Consider the following 23,396-nt stretch of genomic DNA (forward strand, 5'->3'; position numbering starts at 1 on the left):
TTAATACGAAGAAAATATATGTATTTATGTAGTTATTTCCCTTGTTTAATATAGCCGCAATAGGGAAAATGCAAGGACTTCAACCGAAACGTTATGATTGATTGCCAGAGTGGTTCTATAGCAGATGGGTTTTTAATTGGCCTTGGTAACCTGTATGCAAATTTTCATGCTTTCAACCCGAATTTGCACGGTTTTAGCCAACACCACCCCCACCCCCCATCCCCACCACCCCCACCCCACCCCCACCCCCTACTAGATCGGATGGTTTTATTTTCCTCTACATTTTACGTTGCTTTAACAGAAAACGGTGACTCTATAAACTTCGAGTGAACAGGGTATGTCCTCTACATTTTTACATTGCTTTTTTTTTTTTCTTGAATTTTATTTATCAGAAACTGTTGACTCTAGAGATGTCGAGTGAACAGGGTATGTTCGGTATATCAAAATGTCTAAATTTGGCATCTAGCAATATTATTAACGTAATAGAACATGTTTTCATTCTGTGAAAAACAAGAGTTTGAGTCATATTTTATTGCAAACAATGAAACGATCAAAGGAATTCGACATTATGAGAAAACTGCTTGGTCAATCACTGTCTGTATTCAGAATTCGTTATATCACTTAAATGTCACTGTTGCAAGATCAAAATCTGAAAAGGTATTATTATTATAGTGGAACTTTGGTATAACAGGTCTGGATATAACACGTGTTTTGTTTTGTTTTTTTAATCCAGGTTGTTGTTTTTTTCTCCCTCTTAGCCTTTTGTAAAATCCATCCGCTATAGCAGGGACTTTTTTGGGCCTACTCGATTATAACAGGGGTGCCGAAACCCACTCATTAGATTCAAATACAAGTCCCACACAATGCAGAAAGAGAGAAAAGCTATCAGAAAAAAATAAAAATAAAAGTCACCCTTTCAAATCGTTATCGTTTTTTAAAATTATTCTAAGCGATACCACAGCATGTATTTATCATTAATTTGTCAGGTAACAACAACCCATAAAGATGTTCATCACAGGGAAGCATAATCAATTACAACTCATTACTCTCTGATATGATGTGTGAGTCTTCACATGACGAACTGTTCTTCAAGGCTAAAAGCTGAGTCATAAAAATGGGTGATTGATTAAGAGTCAGTCCTCCTACAACGAACTGTTTCTCAAAACTCAAACCTGGACTATATATATATATATATATATATATATATATATATATATATATTATATATATATATATATATATATATGGGTGATTGATTAATTAAGAGAAATAAAGGGAATAACTATTATTCAGATCGATTCATAATACAAGATTTATAGGAATCATAATCCATAGGGAAGAAAAGTCGTGACGTCACGACTTCTACTCTTTCGGTTCCAAATCCTTGGAAGTGTGTAAACCAGTCATTTGTAGGACTAAAAATGAATAGGTTACATAATATTGAATCATAAGCTGCCAAAACTATTTTAGTAGTAGGATGTATTGGCAGATTCTAAGAATTACGGGATGTAAAAGAGCGAGTATGGATGATCTTAATTGACGACAAGCCTTTAGACTAGACAATAAGATGACATCACTTTGTAACCAGAAGATCATTTACACAAGGTATGGATTCAGTCCTCCGGAAAAGTAGTTTTATACTTGAACTTATTTGCGGGTCTAATAACACAAACTCCTTGTTGAAATGGAAATACTCTCAAATCAACGCAACATATTGTTCATTACGACAATGTCTAAACAAACCCACATTAAGCTCGGTTATCAAACCTGCGTGTGCATCTAGATTGTGGTGTGTGTGTGTGTGTGTGTGTGTGTGTGTGTATGTGTGTATGTGTGTGTATGTATGTGTGGGTGGGTGTGTGTGGGTGTGTGTTTTTTTTTGGTTTTTTTTTGGGTGGGGGGGGGGGAGTGGAGGGGGTTGTTTTGTTTTGTTTTATGTTCTGTATTTGTATTTTGTTTGATCGTTTGTTTGTTTGTTGTTCGGAGCGTTTTTATTCCTGAAAGAAAGATTTTCATAGCGGATTCCTTAAGAACCCCGCTCCCACACAAACGCTTATTTCCTGTCTGTTTTTTTTTTTAATGTGTGAAAATGTGTGTTACTATCAAAGCGAGATAACTGAGAAAATTACTCAAAATCCCAGTTTCATTCCTTACATTTTGTAGAGTGGGTAAGTTGGCTTACTCCGCATTGCATCCCTTTTATTTTGTTTTTAAATAATGAAGAATAATTAATTTAATTTTTGGCATGAAGTATAAAAAATGCTGCTCTTGTGTTTAAAATAAAATCTGTAGGTATTATTCCTTATTGGCTAGTGCATGCTTTGAAAATATTTCAAAACCTTTTAAAGCAGTTCAGAATATTACTGCCAAGTTAATTTTTCAAAAAATAAGAAATTCGGCTGCCTCCTTGCTTTTAATTTGAACTTACTCACTCACTCAATCCTCTCCAGGCCTGCTGGCACTTGAGAAGATGCAAGGGATCTCCACCTGGTCCTGTCGGCTACTATTCTTGTGAACTGGATTATTATTTAAGTTTGATTGATCGATGTGAACATCGTGTATTCAAAAGGATATTGAAAGCGTTGATATTATAAACGAAAGAAAACAATGACAGTCTTAGACACGATACGTCAGTGAGAGATTGCCAACTTGACCTCCTCGTAGCCCATACTATTGTGTATCATTTGTTACCCGCCCGCACCAATTTTATTGAAAAATAAGCTGGTATGCGATGTGTTATGTTAATCACCTGATAATTTTTTAAAAGCAAAAATAAATTTGAGCGCTTAATGTGGATTTTTTCTTTATTATAGCCTGAGCATACATTCTACGGGTATAAAGAAGGAAAACCTATGCAGTTGTTTTCATAATTTAATTATTCATTCATATTCATTTTATATCTATTTATATATACACTTTCTTTTCCTTAGATTCGCGAGCTTCTATGTGGAATTTCATGACCCATGGCTTATCAAAAAGTCCGGCAGGAAAGCTGATCAGATAACTCGTTTCAAAGAAGCATCTGTCTTTCATCACGAAGAAATAATTGATAATCCACAATAAATGACGACTGAAATCAACAAAGGATTGATACAGGAATGTGACCATTTCCAATTGTACAAAATGCCTTGACGACAGTGGGGACGATTGGGCAATGTTGTTTTGTTTTATCAATAGATAAAGGTGAATGACGAGGAGTTAAAGAAATCAATGTCGAGAAAACAGTTTGATCACAGCGTTCATTTAACAGTGATATACTCCAAATTATTCAAAATTCAAAATGACAATCAATTCTAAGAAATCATTTCCCCAAGATCGTATAATTTAGATCATACTTTCAAGATTGTCCGAGGAAAGAACATGTGTGCTGATTTGGCAAAACCCGTCGGATGTAGCACGAGCTAGTTTGAGATACGAGCAAATATTTTTTTTTCTTCACTTCATCGTGTTTATTATCCATCCAACTACTTTATCACGAAAGGAGTTTACAATTTGAAGCTTATATATTAATTAATTCAATTTTTTTCTGATCTCTTTCGAAGCGGAATAAGTATGTATGTCTTTAAAAGCGGTTTTCTCCGTTTTAAAATTGTTTGTCCCCCTCCCTTCATATGTGAATAACTTCGACCCTAATTGAGATAATTACAAAATAAATTCAAACTGCATTTTGTTAAGAAATTGTGCATCTATTGAAATATGACGCATGGTAACTTAGTAACTGGCTCTCAACTATCGGAACAATGGCGGACGCCGTTATGAAATATTTCTCCGACGAGCATAAAAGCGTATCCAGAGGGGAAAAAAACATTATAAATCTGATCATGTTTTGACTTTTACACATTCTGATCACAAGAAATATGAAACGTTCTAGTCAGCATGAAGAATAAAAAGTACCAATTTTCTTTGTTTATAACCACTATGGCCGCCGTTGCTTGGCGACGTGACATCAGACTATTGAAGCCAATTATAATATGCTATTTTCTACATATGATGAGATGAACACACTGCTTCTCCATATGCTAAAATAATTAATTATTGGAAAATCAACAAATTGCACTACGTTGTGCGATGCAAAGCGGTCCAATGTAAATATAGACCTGTAAAGCATGTTGTTGACGACTGTGTTGTACACACTGCGAAAACCTTAGCCTCAATTATGTGATCAATGTGAAGAGCACATAATTAAAAAAAACTGATACACAGCTCGGCCTTATAAAGCTTTTTTGTTGAAGGATGTGTTGTGCACACACTGCGAAACCCTTAGCCTCAATGATGTGATCAATGTGAAGAGCACATTCAAAATAACTGATACCTCCATCGTGATAAACAACTTAAAAGTATCCTTTGGGAATTCGGTTACTGTAACTAGCTGTCGTGTCACAGAGTAGAAATTCAGTGTTTGGTGCTTTTCTGTCTATTGGTTCCTTAGTCAAAAGAAGGAAAGAAATTAATGTCAAAGTCTTTGAAATCCTGACAATCACGACTCTGTGGTTCTTGTTGACGTTTTGTTTTGTTTTTCATCATTTTCGTCGTCTTTGAAACTCAATTTCGCTCTCATCATCGTCGTCATCATCGTCATAGCTGCCAAGGCTGATAATGGTCTGGCCATTCTTCCTCGGCTTGATGAGGGATTTCATTTGCAGCTCATCTGAAAAGTGAACAAACACAGAGTTATTCAAAATGATTCATTCAAAACTAAACTCTAATAAATTGATTACTATTAGGTGTACTGAATAAAATGACTGACAACTTGAATATTACAGTGGTTTTTTTTTGTTTTTTTTTTATTGACACATTTCAGATTTGAGGAACTCCAAGGCTATTTAAGATTTCATCAAACGCTGTTTTGTTTCCTGTTTGCCATAGGTGCAGAATTTATTTAGTTTTATTTAAGTTTTGATTGATATAACTTTTAACACTGTGAGCCCTTGGGTAGCTGAGTTATGATGTCATGAGTAGAAAGAGTAATGTTTAAATAAATAGTAATTTACAATGTGTTTGTTTTTAATCATTGACACATTTCAAGTTTAAATACCCCAAGAACAGCTGCAACGACATCGATTTGATTTTCAACATATTAATTCAAATTTATTAAAGTTTATTTTTTCTGATATCTTACTTGTGATCGTGTGTTTGCGAAATTGTCCGATCTAAACTTCCAAGTTACCACCACCACCATTTTGAATGACAAGCCGCAAGCGTCTCTCCAGTTTGTCCCACGTCTTTTGTAGCATTAGTTAATGTGACAGAGCGAACGGCTTCTCTTATTTTGGTATTCAGGTGACGTCATACACAAAAGAAATTTACAATGTCAAGGCAATGTTCCAAGTCGATATCCTTAGATTGACGTGTAAAATAAAATAAACTTTCAAGAATCTTGTTGGACAAAAGCCAAAATAAATCACGATTTACGTCAATATTACTATTTTCTACTGATGACGTCATAGCTCAGCTACCAAAGGACACACAGTGTTAAAACTTATATCAATCAAAACTTGAATACATTCTACACCTGTGGCAAAAAAACATTTGATGAAATGAAATCTTACATAGCTTTCGAGTTATTCAAAACTGAAATGTGTCAATAATAATAAAAATAATGATAATAATAATAATAATAATAATAATAATAATAATAATAATAATAATAATAATAATAATAATAAAATAATAATAATAATAATAAATAATGATGATGATGATGATGATGATGATGATGATGATGATGATGATGATGATATAATAATAATAATATAGATAATAATAATAATAATAATAATAATAATAATAATAATAATAATAATGATAATAATAATAATACTAATAATAATGATAATAATAATAATAATAATAATAATAATAATAATAATAATAATAATAATAATAATAATAATAATAATAATATAATAATAATAATATTAATAACATAACATAACATAACATAACATATGGTATAGGTCAAAATAGGATAAAATCCCTTGAATGCCCTTATATTAATAGTAATGCCATAAACCTATTGATAAAAGATTACAATAATGATACACTGGTAAAGATAGTATTTCAACTTAAATGTACTCATGTAATAAATGTGGTGTACAAACATGTATCTTTAACCGTAACATCCAAAGCACACACACACACACACACACGCACACACACACGCACACACACACACACACACACACACACACACATGCGCGCCCGCATATAGAAGATAATCATAATAATATATCAATGCATAATATATACATACAAGACTGAAAGCCCTGTCAACAGTAGTGCAAAAAAGTATTATTCGTCATATATAAATCTCCCATCATATTATTCCCTGTCTACTTACACCTTGAAATAATCTATAGATTTTGCATTCTTTGTTTCAAATTTCAAATTGTTCCATTTCTGGACAATACGAATACCTAACCAGTTTTGTCTTATGTTTGTTTTGCATCTAGAGACAAAAATCTTAAACTTGTCCCCTCTAGTAAAAGTAATATTAGAATATGAAAAAAAAATCAGAAAAGTCTATCCTATCCATACCATGTACCAATCTATAAACCTGAATTAAATCCCCACGAATTCTTCTGTATTTCAAACTTGGTAAGTCAAGAAATTCTAACCTTTCCTTATAAGATAAATACTGTATTGCATAAATCTTTTTGGTAGCTCTCCTCTGTACACTTTCAATACTAATAGATTGTCTTTTATATAATGGGCTCCAGATGCAATTTCCGTATTCTAGAATTGGTCGAACGAGCGATTTATACAATATAAAATATGGTTTTATCAAGACTTATAAAGGTTCTATCTATATATTATTCCTATCATTCTGTTTGCACCTCTTGCCCAATTATCAATATGTACATCAAAATTCAAAAGTGAATCAAAAGTAACTCCTACATCCTTTTCATAAGTAGATTTGACATAGAAGTATCGGTAAAATAATTATGACATGGATTATTTTTTCATATATGTAATACTTTACATTTCGAAACATTAAAATCCAAATGCCATGTTGTAGACCATTTGAAAAGTGAAAATATATCATTTTGTAGAATGTTATGATGTTCAGTTGTACTATAGATCTTCGTATCGTCTGCAAACAGTTTGCAGGCGGAATTTATGCCACATGGTAAATCATTTATATATAAAAGAAATAAAAGTAGTCCCAATACGCTTCCTTGGGGTACACCGCTAATTACATTCTTAAAATCCGACCCCACCCCATTGATAATGACTCTTTGTATTCGATTATTAAGAAAGTCTTTAATCCAGTTAAAGACATTCCCTTTAAATCCATATGCTTTTAGTTTAATAAATAATCTCTCACATGGCACAGAATTAAAAGCCTTACTGAAATCAAAATAAACAACATCAATGCATTGATCACGATCAATTCACTTGGTAAAATCCTCCATCACCTGTAAACGTCGAGTAATGCATGATCTCTTTGATCTAAAACCATGCTGGTTATCGTTTAGTATCGTATAACTTTCAAGATAGTCCATTATTCTGTCATTCAAGATAATAATAATAATAATAATAATAATAATAATAATAATAATAATAATAATAATAATAATAATAATAATAATTATCATCATCATCATCATAATAATAATAATAATAATAATAATAATAATAATAACAATAACAATAGCAATAATAATAATATGATAGTAATAATAATAATAATAATAATAATAATAATAATAATAATAATAATAATAATAATGACAACAACAACAATAAAATAATAATAATAATAATAATAATAATAATAATAATAATAATAATAATAATGATGATGATGATGATGATGATGAATGATGATGATGATGATGATGATGATGACGACAACAACAAATAATAATAATAATAATAATAATAATAATAATAATAATAATAATAATAATAATAATATAATAGTAATAATAATAATAATCATAATAATAATAATGATGGTGATGATGATGATGATGATGATGATGATGATGATGATGATGATGATGATGATGATGATGATGATGTACATTTAGTATAGCGCGTTTACCATGACCAAATTCATAAAACCATTTATTAGGATAATTAGCGTGACACAGATTACATGATTAAAAATAATAAGACCTACTATGACTGAAAGTATTTTTCGAATAAAATGTTTTAAGATGTGCTTTGAATGTTTCCATTGTTTGCTTTTCTCTGATCTGCCTGGGCAGAGCGTTCCAGACCTTTGAGCCAAACATTCTGAAGAGCGATCACCGAAAGTTTGGGAATTTTTCTTTGGTTCGATTAACATTGTGGGGTTGCTGGAGTTCCTTAAGAGGAGAGAATTTGACTTCGTTTTAATCAGGTCCGAAAGATAACTGGGGCAAGGTAATTTAAGCATAGTAAAAAAACACATTGTATTTTTATAAATTCGAATTTCATGAAGAGCCTAAATAGCACAAAAGCCAAATAATCTCGTTAGATTACATGAGCTCTTTAGATTACATGAGCAGTTCAGAGAATTGAATAGATTAGTAATAAAACCACAAATCATAGTAAATGATAGTAATATATTATATGTATTTTAATGTTCCAATCTATCAACCGTGATAAACTTTGATATTGGGATTTTATTGCTAAAATGAAAAATAGCATTTTAGATCAGTTCAGAGGGAGAGAGAGAACTATAACACTAAAGTCACAAATTATTATACTCGTAAAATATTACGATAGATAAAAATATATGGAATGTGGTATATATATATATATATAGATATATATATATATATATATATATATATATATATATATATATATATATATATAACACACACACACACTATATATATATATATATATATATATATATATATATATAATAAAGAGAGAGAGAGAGAGAGAGAGAGAGAGAGAGAGAGAGAGAGAGAGAGCCTATGCATCTTTATTTTTTTAAATTCTATTTGACAATATAAACACCTCTAATACAAGAAATCGGAGACCAGACATGAGTATGTGAAAACAGAAACCCAGATTTGTGAAGAAGTGCCAGCTAAAGCAAAAAAAAAAGTACACAAGTACAAAATATTTGCTTTTAATCAACCTTACTCGACGACCGGGGATCGAGCCTCAGTCCTTCTGAAGAGTTAAAGAGATGAATGACATCAATGGGTGAAAAAGTATCAACCTATTAGTAAGTTTTTATAAAAACAGTTACAAACCTTTTTTTCTTTGCTGTTTTATGGCTATTCCACGATGGATGAAAGTTACTAAGCCAGAAACCAACACCACTAATACAAGGTTTCCTCCACAGTGCCACGCAAAAAACAGACAAGCCAATGTTAAATCACCTTGGTCGTCGTGCTTCCATGGTAATCCAAAAGATGGCTTCCACAGGATGAAAGAAATCTGAAATGGTTTTCCAAAAATAGAGTTTATAATTTGACATTACAACGATATGTACTACATCACGACAGAAAGCAAAAAGAGATAGATCTAATAGGTTCATATTACACGACAGAGGTTACCCTATTATAGGACAACTTGATACTTCGATTAGTTTCTATTCCTTACAAAAGAGCATGTACGTTTTGCTATGAACTGTATTTTTGTATATCTTATTCATTATAAATTTGGCAAATCCGATTTTCAGGTCGATTAAGGCTCCAGATCCACCAAACCAATCACAACCAAATCTTGCATGGCGTTTACAATTGATCTGAAGACGGTTTGTTTTGTTTTTGTTTTGTTTTGTTTTTTTGTTGTTTTTTTTTGGGGGGGGGGGTTGTTTTTTTTTGTGTGGGTTATTGTTGTTTGTTTGTTTGGTTTTTTTTTTTGGTTTTTTTTTGCACCTATTAGCTAGTTTGATTAAACAACGCGTTGATTTTATCAAATAAATAAATTGTTTAGTTAATATTTCATCGAAAATAGACGCCATGACTTTTAGCACGTTGGTTATGGGTTAAACTTCCGGTAAATGAGTATGATAAAATTAGATATGAATAGAACAGTAAAGTTGCTGCCCCAAACGTAAACAAAGGTCGAGAAGCACATGGCAAACCACATGTTCCTGTCTTGACAGCTCACGTTCCAATGTAAATAATAGAAAGAAAATAACCTTTAAAATTTGGCTGTTAGGTGGCAAAAGAAACACATATTCATAAATACTCGATCATGTATCAAATGTCTAGATATGGATATTTTATGGAACAAAAGGTAAAATTTATCAAAAATTACAGTCTATCTATTTTTAGACCAGAGCAAATTATTGCGCTGGTGTGAACAAAACGAGAATTATTCGGAGCCTGATTTTCAGAATAATTTAGTCTTATATTATTATTTCTGCAACTGTTACATTTTATGTAAACATATTTTCAATACTGAAAGTGTATTGCCTACAACTCAAACTACAAAATTGGGAGACCTATAGTGTGCGTAGATTATTCCGGTCCCTAACGGAAATCACTAGCAACTTGTTATTGTTTACGTTTGGGGCAGCAACTTTACTGTTCTATACTTGCACTGAGTATGAGTACTCTCATTATTTTTAAAACAAAAATTTTCTTAAGATTTATATAACCGTTTTCCGATCTTGAAGCTGGAAAATGATTCTACGTCACGTGTGCGAAATATTTAATATATAAGACCATATGGTTTGCCAACTTATTGATGATTACTATAGCCGATTACAAACTATAACAATATGTCAGCCGGTCATCAAATCCCGGGTTCCTTAACCGAAGGTAGCAACCAACAGCCAAAGGCTTCACTGTCACACGTCGAAATATGCCTCCTCTCTTTGTGGCTAAGAAACTTACAACATTGCCATCCATAAGTATAAAGGACCAATACACAAAACTGTGTGTAACCTTGAATGTTTATAGTCTGGTTAATACAGTTTAGTGAGAATTACTCATAAACATGGATGGCAAACAACAATAACAAAGACCTGAGTGACGTCAACTTCGTTCTATCTATAGTTTGAGTTCCGGCCCCCTAATACTGCAATGCATTTTAAACTAGTTAGTTTGCCTGTTACTTAGCAGAATATTTCTTGCCATTTACCCCGTTTCATACCCTTGACTATTTATTTCCTGTATGAAAAGGCCTGAGATACCGTCTTAGTACATGTCAAACACACTAAATAGGTCAGGCCCAGTTAGTAAGTATTTCTCACGATATTTTGACACACTGATAAAGGAATTGGATTCAATAGTCTGATGTCACGTCGCCCGGCAACGGCGGCCATCTTGGTTCTAAACAAAAAAAAATCATTACTTTTTATTCTTCATGCTGGCTAGAACTGTTCATATGTCTTGTGATCAGAATGTGTAAAAGTCAAAACATGATCAAATTATTGGGTTATTTTCCTTTGGATACGCTTTTATACTCGCCGGAGAAATATTACATACGGGCGTCCGCCATTGTTCCGATAGTTTAGAGCCAGTGTTGCTAAGTTACCATGCGTCATTAGGAAGGAAGTGACGTTATGACTATTGAATCCTATTGCATCGCAAAACCTGACGATACGATGCATTTTTCCAATCATCATCTGTGTTAAAATCGTGAGTGATGCTCAGGATCTGTGGGCTATTTACTCCGGGTGATAGGCAAGCAGTTAAGACTATAGATAGAATGCGCTTGGCCAAGGAGTTCACAACATTGCCATCCGGAAATATAACGGACCAACACACAAACTCTGTGTAACCATGAACTTTTATAGTCTGGTTAATACAGTTTAGTGAGAACAACTCACAAACGCGGATAGCAAAAACAATAACAAAGGCCTGAGTGACGTCATCCGCATACTATCTATGGGTCTTCAATTCACGGTCAGCGGGTGATTTCAGGGCCAAAATAAACTTGACTTTAAATTTTCGAGTCAAAATAAAACAACTTATTCGACTAATTTTAATCAACTGTTCGATAACTGACGTAATTTTCAAAAGTACATGTTCTGTATGCTGATTGAATAACTGAAGGTTCATACTATAAGATATTAATCAAAAAGGCATCTATGTCAATAGATACCGTGTTCTTGGCTAAGAAACTCGCAACATTGCCATCTGGACCTATGACGGACCAACACACAAAACAATGTGTCACCTTGAACGTTTATAGATAGTATGCGCTTGGCTCAGAAGCTCATAACATTGCCATCAGGAAGTATAACGGACCAACACACAAAACTGTGTGTATCCATGAACGTTTATAGTCAGGTTAATACAGTTCAGTGAGCATTACTCATAAACTCGGGTGGCAAAAAACAATAACAAAGACCTGAGTGACGTCATCTTCGAACTATCAATAGTCTGGTTAATACAGTTAACGTTAAAACTCTGGCTAATACAGTTTAGTGAAAATGACTCATAAACACGTATGGCAAAAAAGCAATAACAAAGACCAGAGTGACGTCAACTTCGTTCTTTCTTTAGCGTGACATGCATTGCAACAAGAGGTCACAGAGGAACCATCAGTTATGGGAGAAGAGTTCTTTGAACGGTTATGTAAAAGCGATCGGTCAATTCACAACAGCAGCGACTTCATCCTTACTGTATTTACCCCATATTACAATTAATTCATTTATGCAACTTACAACTATTATACTGCAGTACTCTGGAAAAACACATATTTAAAAATTTGGCCTGAAAACCCGCCCTTCAACTATCGATCGAGGGTCATTTAAATCGATAGATATTTGAAAGACGAGTTGTCTCGACACATTTTTAAAAAGCGTGTTTTTCCAGGGTACGGCAGTATAGTAGTAGATAATAAATATAGTAACTTGTCAAATGAATGGAAATTAAATTATTCATGACCTCAAAGCCAGCATGTATCATGACCTGGTATAAAATGATAAACAGTTGGCCTGGGTTGGTAGACGTGGAGAGGCACAACAAAAGTAAATAAACGAAAAAATAAATAAATAAATAAATAAATAAAAGTAATAAAATTAAAAAACAAAAACAAACACCAACAACAGCAAAACAAGCAATATATTTTTTTTAAAAGCATTTTAAAAAAACAAATAGGTAAACAAAACATGTATATCTTTGTTAATAACGCTGAGCCATCTCTATGCGCTCTGTCATACACTGACAAAACACTTGTTTCATTTTGTTTAGCAAACTTTTACTTATCAGATCATATGATAATAATGATGAAATCCATTGAAGTAAATCCCAACAGTATTTGCCCGCTGGATGGAACGTTCCAACACACAAAAATGTGTGTAACCTAAAACGGTTATTTGATGCTGTGCGTATAGGTAAAATGCTCACAACATCCGCCAGCCGGATATATACCGTACCAACCCACAAAACTACGTGTAACCTTGAACGTTTATAGATAGAGTGAAGTTGACGTCGATCGGGTCTTTGTTATTGTTTTTGCCACCCACGTTTATGAGTAACTCTCACTTAACTGTATTATCCAGACTATAAAAGTTCATGGTTACACATAGTTGTGTGTGTTTGTTCGTTATACTTCCGGATGGCAATGCTGTGAGCTTCTTAGCCAAGCGCATACTATCTAAAGTCTGATTAATACGAACCAGCACACAAAGACAATAACAAAGACCCGAATGATTTCAACTTCATTCTATCTATAATTTAGTGAGAACATCATAAAAATGGCTGGCTAAATACAATAACAAAGAGCCGAGTTACGTCAATTTTGTTCTGTCTATTGTCTGACGTCACTCGAGTCTTTGCTATTGTTTTTTGCCATCCGTGTTTATGAATAATTGTCACTAAACTGAATTAACCAGAGTATAAACGTTCAAGGTTACACAACGTTATCCATAGATTGTGTATGCGCTTGGCTTAGAAGCTCAAAACATTGCCATCCGGAAGAACAAAACTATGTGTAACCTTGAACGTTTATAGTCTGGTTAATACAGTTTGATGAGTATTACTCATAACCGCGGAAGGTAAAACCAATAACAATGACCTGCGTGACACCAACTCCGTTCTATCTATACTTTATTGAAAACAAATCTCCCAACAGAGATCCGAGAGAGAGGGAATGGGGATACCCCTCTGAAGCGCATTGTGGACGGCGCCCCCGTTTCGAGCCGAAATAAGTCCCGGCAACCCTTGTACGCTTGACTACGGACAGAGATGCATATACAAGATGAAAGTCGGTTTGGACGAATTCAATCCCTCGTGGGGGCGGGGACGTACACTCCTCTAAGCTTGGTGAGAAGTTGCCAGGCTTTGATACCAGTAAGAGGAGACACTGGGTGGCTGCGAATCGGATTCGGTCGAGGAGCTGTCTAACAGCAAGTGCGCTTCATCAGTGGGGACTTTCCACCTGTCCTACGTGTACCCGATATGGGCAAGAACCCGAAACGGCAGAGCATCTAGTTGAACGGTGTGTTGTGACGATGCTACCGGGCGGGTTCGCGACGGTGCACGAATGCGGACCAGATTTTGCTTTTTGGGTCGATCGTCATAACATAATAGTGTGAGAACCATAAGAGGCTGCTGCTGCTGCCCAACAGGAGGTAAAAAAGCAATACCAAAGAATCAAGCGACATCATCTATATTTTTTTCGTTTGGTTTATTGTAAACGAATTGGCCTTTATGTACCCAAGTGATAACCAAGTTATTTAAAATGAGAAAGCATTCTATAGTCATATGCAAAAAAAAAAGTTCAAACTCGTTTGAACCCTCATAATTTTGAGTACAAAGCAATTATTATCAGTTGTTATACATCCCTGGAATACTCATTTAATTTTATTTCCAATCTATAGATAGAATGAAGTTGACGTCCCTCGGGTCTTTGTTATTGTTTTTTGCCATCCACGTTTAGGAGTGATTCTCACTAAACTGTATTAACCAGACTATAAACGTTCAAGATTACACATGGTTTTATGTGTTGGTCCGTTATATTTCCGGATGGCAATGTGGTGAGCTTTTTAGCCAAGCGCACAACATCTATACAAATATGTTAATCTCTGTATAAGTAAAAGTTTTTAAAATGACACCAGAAAATTCAGTTTACCAGTGATATCACTGGCTCTTCAACTAGTATCGTCAGAATTGTATCTTTTTTTATTTAATGTGGAATAATCTTTATTCAAAACAAAAGATGCCCCGATTATCAATAGCTTTAATCAGTTTAACTGCCACATATGTTATACTTACACAACGATTGATTTTAACGTGAGAGTATTCAAAGAAAGACTTTTCACCAATATTGATACTATCGATTACAGACATTTTGAAGTGTCGAATTCAGCTGATTTTTATTTGACTATTTTCTAACCAATCACTCAGTGGCGTGGCATGCTTACAGTATAAGGTGGTGCCAGAATCAGAAGAAAATGACTTAAAACATGCTATATTTTTAAATACAAAAGAAAGAGAAAAATAATAAAGAAAAGACTTACTCAAAAAAGTAAGAGGCGGTATATACAATCTCTCAAGGTTTTTTTTTTTTGGGTTTTTTTTTTTAATGCTCTAATCCATTTTAAAAAGATGGATAGCGTTGCTTGGCACCAAATCAACCAATATAGCCACGCCCCTGCAATCACTTATATAGATCAACATTCACTAACGTGCCCAAAGCGCTTTGCAAGAGGTCCTTTGCCAACAGCAACACTTAACATGAAGGACGACACACGATGCTTTTTAGACGATCGTACATTTTTTTTTTAATCGATAGAGACAATGACGTTGACGGCCCAGGTACACCTTTTACACCTGAGCACGGTGAAAGAATGTGAGGAAAGAGCCCGTTGCAAGGACTCGTCTATTCTCCGCTCAGAGCGGGACTCGAACCTTGGACTTTCCGATCCCAAGGCGAGTGTAATTACCTCAGGACCACATAGCCTTAATGCATAATATTAATTATTTATTTATCTACAATATTTATTTGAAGTAAAAACATTCTGGCCAAAACACTTTTTTCAAAAATGTGTTTTGTCATAGAAATCTAGTGTCAGGCTGCTCGTTCCCAGAGAAATAAATACGTCACAGAATCTGGCAGGGCTCCCGATAGCTCAGTTGATAGAACGCTCACTTATTACGCAAAGGGAGATAATTCTTTGCTAACCCCCAGCCTCCTCCATGTCCACAAAGCCGTGATTGGTTAGTTCGGTCCGTGAGATCTGGCGGAAAGTACGTTGCACCCTATCCAAAGAGTAGCAAGCGGTTGCTATTGTCCGTTTCCCGCGATAGAAACCGGGATAAACTCCTGCCCCACGGGCTCAATGGCTCTAAAAGACTACAGATTCTGACAGCGTCTCTAAAAGAAAAATATGACCCACCGTATCAATAGTCGTAAGGAACCAGGTGAAGAAAGTTAGTTTAAACTTAACAAGTTAACTGCCATACTCTTGAAAAATTCGCGTATTAAAAATTTGGCCAGAAAACTTGTACTTAAATATCGATCGATTAAAATGACCCTCATTTTTGGCCAAAAAAAAAAAAAAACCAACCTCTAAACCTGTGAGTTTTTGCCAAGATGAGAAAGATATTTGAAGGACGAGTTTCCTGGCCAAATTTTTTTTAATATGCCTTTTACCAGAGTAAGGCAGCTAATTGGTTAAGGTGGTCAAAAGCCGGAACAATGAGTTTTTCATTTTCAGAAAATACTTTTAAATCTTCAATGAAAGCATTAAATAGATATTATTCAGTTGTCATGATCAACTTCGGTTCAAAATCTTAGAAAAATGCTAAATGGTCTGATAGACGTGAACTTATTTGCAAGTCTGATAACCCGAATTGTTATGGGCTCATTGTTGCAATGGAAATACTCTCGACAACGTAAAATAAAAAATGTCCATTACAACAACATTGAAACAAGTCCATAATTGGGTTCGGTTTTCAGACCTTCATATAATTACACTCCGGTCTGGGGAATGCCAAGCGGTTTGGTTTTTTAAGGATTCACGTTTTCTGCTAAAATGCGTGTAAAACTAATGATAGCCTTCCTCTTATAGATAGATAGATAGATAGATAGATAGATAGATAGATAGATAGATAGATAGATAGATAGATAGATAGATAGATAGATAGATAGATAGATAGATAGATAGATAGATAGATAGATAGATAGATAGATAGATAGATAGATAGATAGGATAGATAGATAGATAGATGATAGATAGATAGATAGATAGATAGATAGATAGATAGATAGATAGATAGATAGATAGATAGATAGATAGATAGATAGATAGATGATGATAGATAGATAGATAATAGATAGATAGATAGATAGATAGATAGATAGATAGATAGATAGATAGATAGATAGATAGATAGATAGATAGATAGATAGATAGATAGATAGATAGATAGATAGATAGATATAGAATGATAGATAGATGAAGATAGATAGATAGATAGATAGATAGATAGATAGATAGATAATAGATAATCGACAAATGAAATAGCATAGATAATAGAAATAGATTGATAATAAGATAATGATAGATAGATAGATAGATAGATAGATAGATAGATAGATAGATAGATAGATAGATGATAGATAGATAGATAGATAGATAGATAGATAGATAGATGATAGATAGATAGATAGATAGATAGATAGATAGATGATGGATAGATAGATAGATAGAGATAGATAGATAGATAGATAGATAGATAGATATATAGATAATAGATAGATAGATAGATAGATAGATAGATAGATAGATAGATAGATAGATGGATGGATGGATGGATAGATAGATAGATAGATAGATAGATAGATAGATAGATAGATAGATAGATAGATAGATAGATAGATAGATAGATAGATAGATAACAAATCTCTGTCTCTGTTCCTACCAGACGAGATAAAACCCTGGATCTGTGCTATACAAATATTAAAAATTCATACAGAAGCGTTCAAAAAGTAAAAATAGGAAATTCAGATCACAATAGTGTGTTGTTGATTCCAACCTACAAAACTAAATTAAGACAACATAAAGCGATTGTGAAAGAAACTCGTCTTTGGTCAACAGAAAATATAAACAAACTCCAAGGTTGTTTTGACTGCACAATATGGGATGAACTCATGTCTGATAACATGTCACTGGACGAATGGGTTGATGTTGTCACGTCTTATATTCATTTCTGTTGTGATTTGTGTGTGGACACTAAAAGGATTAAAATATTTAACAACAACAAACCTTGGGTCAACAAACGAGTTAAGTTATTTATAAATATGAAGAAAATCGCTCATATGAGTGGGGACAAAAACAAGCAGCACGAGGCAGAAAAACAATTAAAGAGGGTAATTTATGAAGAAAAACGTAAATATAAAGATAAAATGGAAACAAACCTTAAAAATTCAAATGCATCGCAGGCGTGGAGGATGATTAAAGAAATGGGTGGCGTTAACAACAAAAAGACAGATTTTAACAATGACACACATATGAATATCGAGGAATTAAATAAGTTTTACTGTCGATTCGACACCATTGACAACGTACTTTCAAAAATTAATATCATAACAAAAAATACGTCTCCTCCGCCAGAAATCGAAGAAGAGGCGGTCATCAATGTTCTTAAATTATGTAAAAAGAAAAAAGCACCAGGTCCAGATGGACTTAGTGGGGAACTCATTTCAAACTGTAACAACCAACTAGCTGTCCCTTTCTTGCCTATTTTCCAACGTTCAATAGATGAACAGAAAATCCCAATTATATGGAAAACATCGACTATAATTCCAGTACCCAAAAAGAATCCACCAACTCAGCTGAATGATTATAGACCTGTTGCTTTAACATCAATTATTATGAAATGTCTGGAAAAAATTCTGAAAAGAGAGCTGTTGCAATTTATATATGACCAACACATACTTGATCCATATCAGTTTGCCTACCAACAAAATCTTAGTGTGGAAGACGCACTCCTCACAGTGATGCATTCAATATCAAATCACTTGGATGTTTCACCCGCCAACTACTGCCGAATCCTATACGTCGATTTTTCGTCTGCCTTTAATGCCATGAAAACCAACATATTAATCAGTAAACTGCATGCTCTAAACCTTCCCCATTACCTCATCAACTGGTATAACAACTTTCTCATCGATCGCCCCCAACATGTCAGAGTAGGCTCAAATATATCATCAGTAAAAACTCTTTCAAACGGATGCCCACAAGGGTGTGTAAGCTCACCTCTACTTTACATCCTCTATACAAACGATTGTGTGGCTAGCTTTGATAACTGCCAACTCATCAAGTATGCTGATGACACCGCAATACTCGGCCTGCTCAATGATTCCGTCTCCGAATTTAAATACACTGAGCAAGTTAGTAAATTCAGCAAATGGTGTGCCGATAACTGTCTAGAGCTCAATGTAACAAAAACAAAGGAACAACTGTTTGATCACAGAAAAATAGGAAAAAGAGCAAGACAAATAACAAAAATTAACAATCAGGCGGTTGAAACTGTTGAAACGTTTAAATACCTTGGTGTAATTATAGATAACAGTCTAAGATTTGAATCGCACACCAACAATGTCATCAAAAAATGTAACCAGCGCTTGTATATACTCAGAAAATTAAGGTCTTTCAATGTGAACAGAAAGACCATGATACAAATCTACAAGTCGTTAATATTGAGTATCGTTTCGTTTGGCATCACAACGTGGTATGGAAGCTGTGGAACAAAAGAAAAATCCAAACTATATAGAACCCTCAGAGAGGCTTCAAAAATAATTAACACAGACCTTAGAAGCCTTGACACAACTTATATTAATGCAGTTGAGAAGAAATCTTTTAACATTATCAACGAAAAGAGGCATCCGCTGAACGAAAAATTCCAACTTCTGCGCTCCGGAAGACGGTATCTAGAAGCAAAATGTCGGACAAATCGACATAAGACAACCTTCATTCCAACCGCCATAAAATTAATTAACAAATCTTCTGTGGAAAAATGAGACAACCAATGAAAATAACGAGAAGCAGTGTCGTGAATCATCATCATCGACATTGCCGCCGTCGTTATCATCATCATCATCATCATCATCATCATCATCATCATCATCATTATCGTAGTCATCATCATCATCATCATCATCATCATCATCATCATCATCACAATTATTGCCATCTTCTTCTTAATATAAGACACTATATTTATAATATGGTTATCTGCTGTCCCAGCAAATATATCGTATCGTTCTATCTGTCTGTGTGTGTGTCTGTGTGTATGTATATATGTATGTATGTATGTATGTATGTATGTATGTATGTATGTATGTATGTATGAATGTAGGCATGCATATACGATGATATGCTGGTTTGTATGTATGTCTGCATGTATGTATGTATGTATGTATGTATATGTGTTTGTATGTACGCTCATTTCTTTTGTATACATGTGTAGAAACAATGTGCAAGCGTGTATGTTCGTGTATGGCTGTGTCTGTATTTGTAAATGTGTTGATGTTCATACCATGAACCAAACTGAGCATTGTTTACCTCACATGAATTGCCTTTAATTTGGACAATAAAGATTATTATTATTATTTAAAAAATCGACAATCACACACACCTGCCAGAACCAGGTTCCCTGTAGTAGCATGAAAAAACTTCTTATTATAGCAGGAATCGTGTGAGATTTGCAATGCATCTCTATGGCAACAGTCACCATCGTTATAAAAATGGCGTACTCCAGCAAGTTGTACAAAAGATCTTCCAGAGGCGGCCTCTCCTGCCTGGGAAATCGGATCAAAATCCACTCCACGAAAAACGAAAACAGAAGACAAAGGTAATCAAGGTTAAAGGGGGTAAATGACAGATAGTGAACGAAAATATCAGTCAATGCAGATATTGCCAAGAAGAAATATATCGTTGCGAACTTGGCTCGTCTAAGTCCTGTCCAGTTCCATCCGTCATTGGTACTTAGAACAATCTCCAAAGCCATTCCCGAGAGCAGAGCAATAATTTTGATGTAGCATTCAATGGGATGGTCCCGTAGCAAGCAATATTTGCTGTTGTCGCAGCTGTAAGATGTGCTGGAACTGTATTTCTTCCTGTGTCTACGACAGATGTGAAACCGGCGACACACCGACGCCAAGTTCCAAAGACCAAACACAATGAAGTAAGTTCCTGCAAAGCCGTAACACGCAAAATAATCCATTCTGATATGAACAAAATGCCTTTTTAAAGTATCAAGACGTTATCCTTGTATTTGATCTCCAGTTCTTTAAGCTCACAGTCTGATGTTCACATCGTTTTGTCTCGGGAAGGATATGTCAGAAATATAAAGCACTCTGACTTATCTACATTTAGAGAAAACAAAAATAAACATGGTCGTGTTTCAGAGGAAATAAAATCTTACTTATTGCTTGCGGTTTAGAAGTTGGTCTGTTCATAACTTTTGTACCTCTTCTGTTCTAAATGTTGGCTTTACACATAATGTTATGTTAATGGTCTTTATTGTCAGGTCATATATGCAACACAATCTTCCCTGCATCTAATGATATTGTGCGTACTTAACTTCACATGTGTTTTTTAAGGTCATTTAAAAATGCTTTTAGATAAAGAATGCTTTAACTTTAAAAAACGCCTTAATAAATCAGTCAACATTGTCCGGATCATTATAAAATTCGTGTTCATTTCTTGGCAGATAATATGTGGGTTTTTTTCCTTTTTATTTGGGGGGGGGGGGGGTGTTTGTTGTTGTTGTTGTTGTTGGTGGTGGTGGTGGTGGTGTTGTTGTTGTTGTTGTTGTTGTTACTATTATTATTATTATTATTATTATTATTATTATTATTATTATTATTATTATTATTATTATTATTGCTGCTACTGCAGTTTTATTGTTGTTGCATTAAGTATTGCGCTCATTAATCTTTTGACAGGAGAATTCAAATGTCACAAGTGAACCGTTCCGGGCATTGAAAAACAAAGACCGTTTTATTTCTACACTGTCGTCAATGTTGGTATGGGCAAAGTATTCTCGCAAGGTCTTATTGAGCTATAATTTCAATCCACATTGTTCTCAGTCTACCTAAAGTAAAGCAAGGTCCATGCACGACAGTGAGAAATTGTATTGCTGAAGCAGATATCACATGAATTACTCATCGTTCTACCTGAAAAGTCACCATTAATCCGTTCGAAATGAAAATTTTCATTGGTAAAAAGAAACGATGTGCTATTTATCCAATCAGATACACACTCCATTATTGCTTGAAAATCCAACATCACTCGAGAAAAACAAAGACAACAAACCTCTGTCACAGAAACGGTATGTGTGTGTGTGTGTGTGTGTGTGTGTGTGTGTGTGTGTGTGTGTCTGTGTGTGTGTTTCCCTAGCACATACACAGTGTGTATTTTTGCTCTCATGGTAGATGCTTTTCCACTATCCTCATTTGAAATGCGCATCCATAATTAGAGACAAAGATAGGATGAGTAATTGAAATGGTTGTTTCTAGTCATATAGAATATCATAAAACTATCCATAAATATCCAATGTCATTGGAGTTACCAGGTCTTCACAGCTACAGTTACATTCGTACCAGTAGTGGCTGTGTTTACTATCACCAAACACCTGTTTCCACTATCATGTGCTTGGGTGAAATATTATAATGACTATTGCATAAATTAAATTTCGTGCTTTTATTATTAGTCATCATCCGAATCTGAATGTAGATGAAAGGAGGATACCATTATATTATAGGGAATAGGATAGATGATGGAACAACTAAAGTAAGACTACATAGGACTGCTTTGATTTTGGAAATTGTACGACTCTTGAACTCGTTTGGGTTGTCTCTGTCATTGAGAAGGAAACATGATTGTGGAACAATAAGAGGAAACAATGATTTGCGCTAGCAAGTGCCGAAGTAAGACAAAAGACCTTGCAGTTCAAATTGAGAACTACTGTGGATCCGTTTGTCAGGTCGGGTACTTTTATCAAGAGTCCCATCTAGACAAACAATGCAATAAAATGTGTTATAAAAATATCTTCCAAATTAGACAATCATGACCCAATGAAACGAAAACGTCATAATGATAATCTTTCATATGTTGTTCATTTACTGACTCTTGATCTGGCCCGATAAATTATTGTTTTCCTTAGCTCCAGAGTGGTTCCCATACGTTTTGTGGTGAGAGAATTTGATCGTTCTTTGAAGAACATACGATGGACATATTGGTCAGTTGAAAGCGGCACATGCTTCTATTTTCCATTGTTAACGTGAGTCTGATGACAGGTTGTCTATCATGTCAGCGTACCTACAATATATACAGTTTCATTGCCTGAGTCAAACATGAATTATATGAAAATGTAAAGAAACCAAACTTTAACAAATGTGTTAACAGTTTTGTTGAAATCTGTAAAAGGTTAAATAATACAATCAAACACGATTTTTTATTAATTAGCTGACTGGAGGAATAAATGTCAACAACAGGACACCGATTGTGAATATTATTCACTTTCAGT

General features: G+C 34.2%; 1 protein-coding gene across 5 annotated transcripts; it reads right to left on the minus strand.

Moving 5' to 3' along the window:
* Positions 1–1,259: 1,259 nt before the first annotated feature.
* On the minus strand, positions 1,260–22,380 carry LOC144968788 (transmembrane protein 45B-like). 5 transcript variants are annotated; one of them, XM_078907465.1, is made up of 4 exons: positions 22,184–22,380; positions 20,502–21,425; positions 9,204–9,390; positions 1,260–4,648 (listed from the first exon to the last, which is right to left on the minus strand). In XM_078907465.1, the coding sequence occupies exons 2-4, from the start codon at positions 21,087–21,089 to the stop codon at positions 4,521–4,523; spliced, it is 903 nt and encodes a 300-aa protein (XP_078763591.1). In that variant the 5' UTR covers positions 21,090–21,425; positions 22,184–22,380; the 3' UTR covers positions 1,260–4,520. The 5 variants fall into 5 exon arrangements, with proteins under 5 accessions (XP_078763591.1, XP_078763594.1, XP_078763590.1 ...); XM_078907468.1 differs by having other exon boundaries at positions 20,502–21,231; positions 22,045–22,380; XM_078907464.1 differs by having other exon boundaries at positions 22,045–22,380.
* Positions 22,381–23,396: the final 1,016 nt, after the last annotated feature.

Source organism: Berghia stephanieae, chromosome 3, assembly GCF_034508935.2.
Source record: "Berghia stephanieae isolate SIO BIC M18660-M18661 chromosome 3, UCSD_Bste_1.3, whole genome shotgun sequence".
Taxonomy (NCBI): Eukaryota; Metazoa; Mollusca; class Gastropoda; order Nudibranchia; family Aeolidiidae; genus Berghia; species Berghia stephanieae.

Coding starts and splice junctions, on each gene's coding strand:
- LOC144968788 (XM_078907465.1), bottom strand. CDS start 21,089: ATGGATTATTTTGCGTGTTACGGCTTTGCAGGAACTTACTTCATTGTG. Junction 9,391..20,501: donor AGGGAACCTGGTTCTGGCAG/GTGTGTGTGATT, acceptor AAACCATTTCAG/ATTTCTTTCATCCTGTGGAA. Junction 4,649..9,203: donor AAAACAGCAAAGAAAAAAAG/GTTTGTAACTGT, acceptor TTCACTTTTCAG/ATGAGCTGCAAATGAAATCC.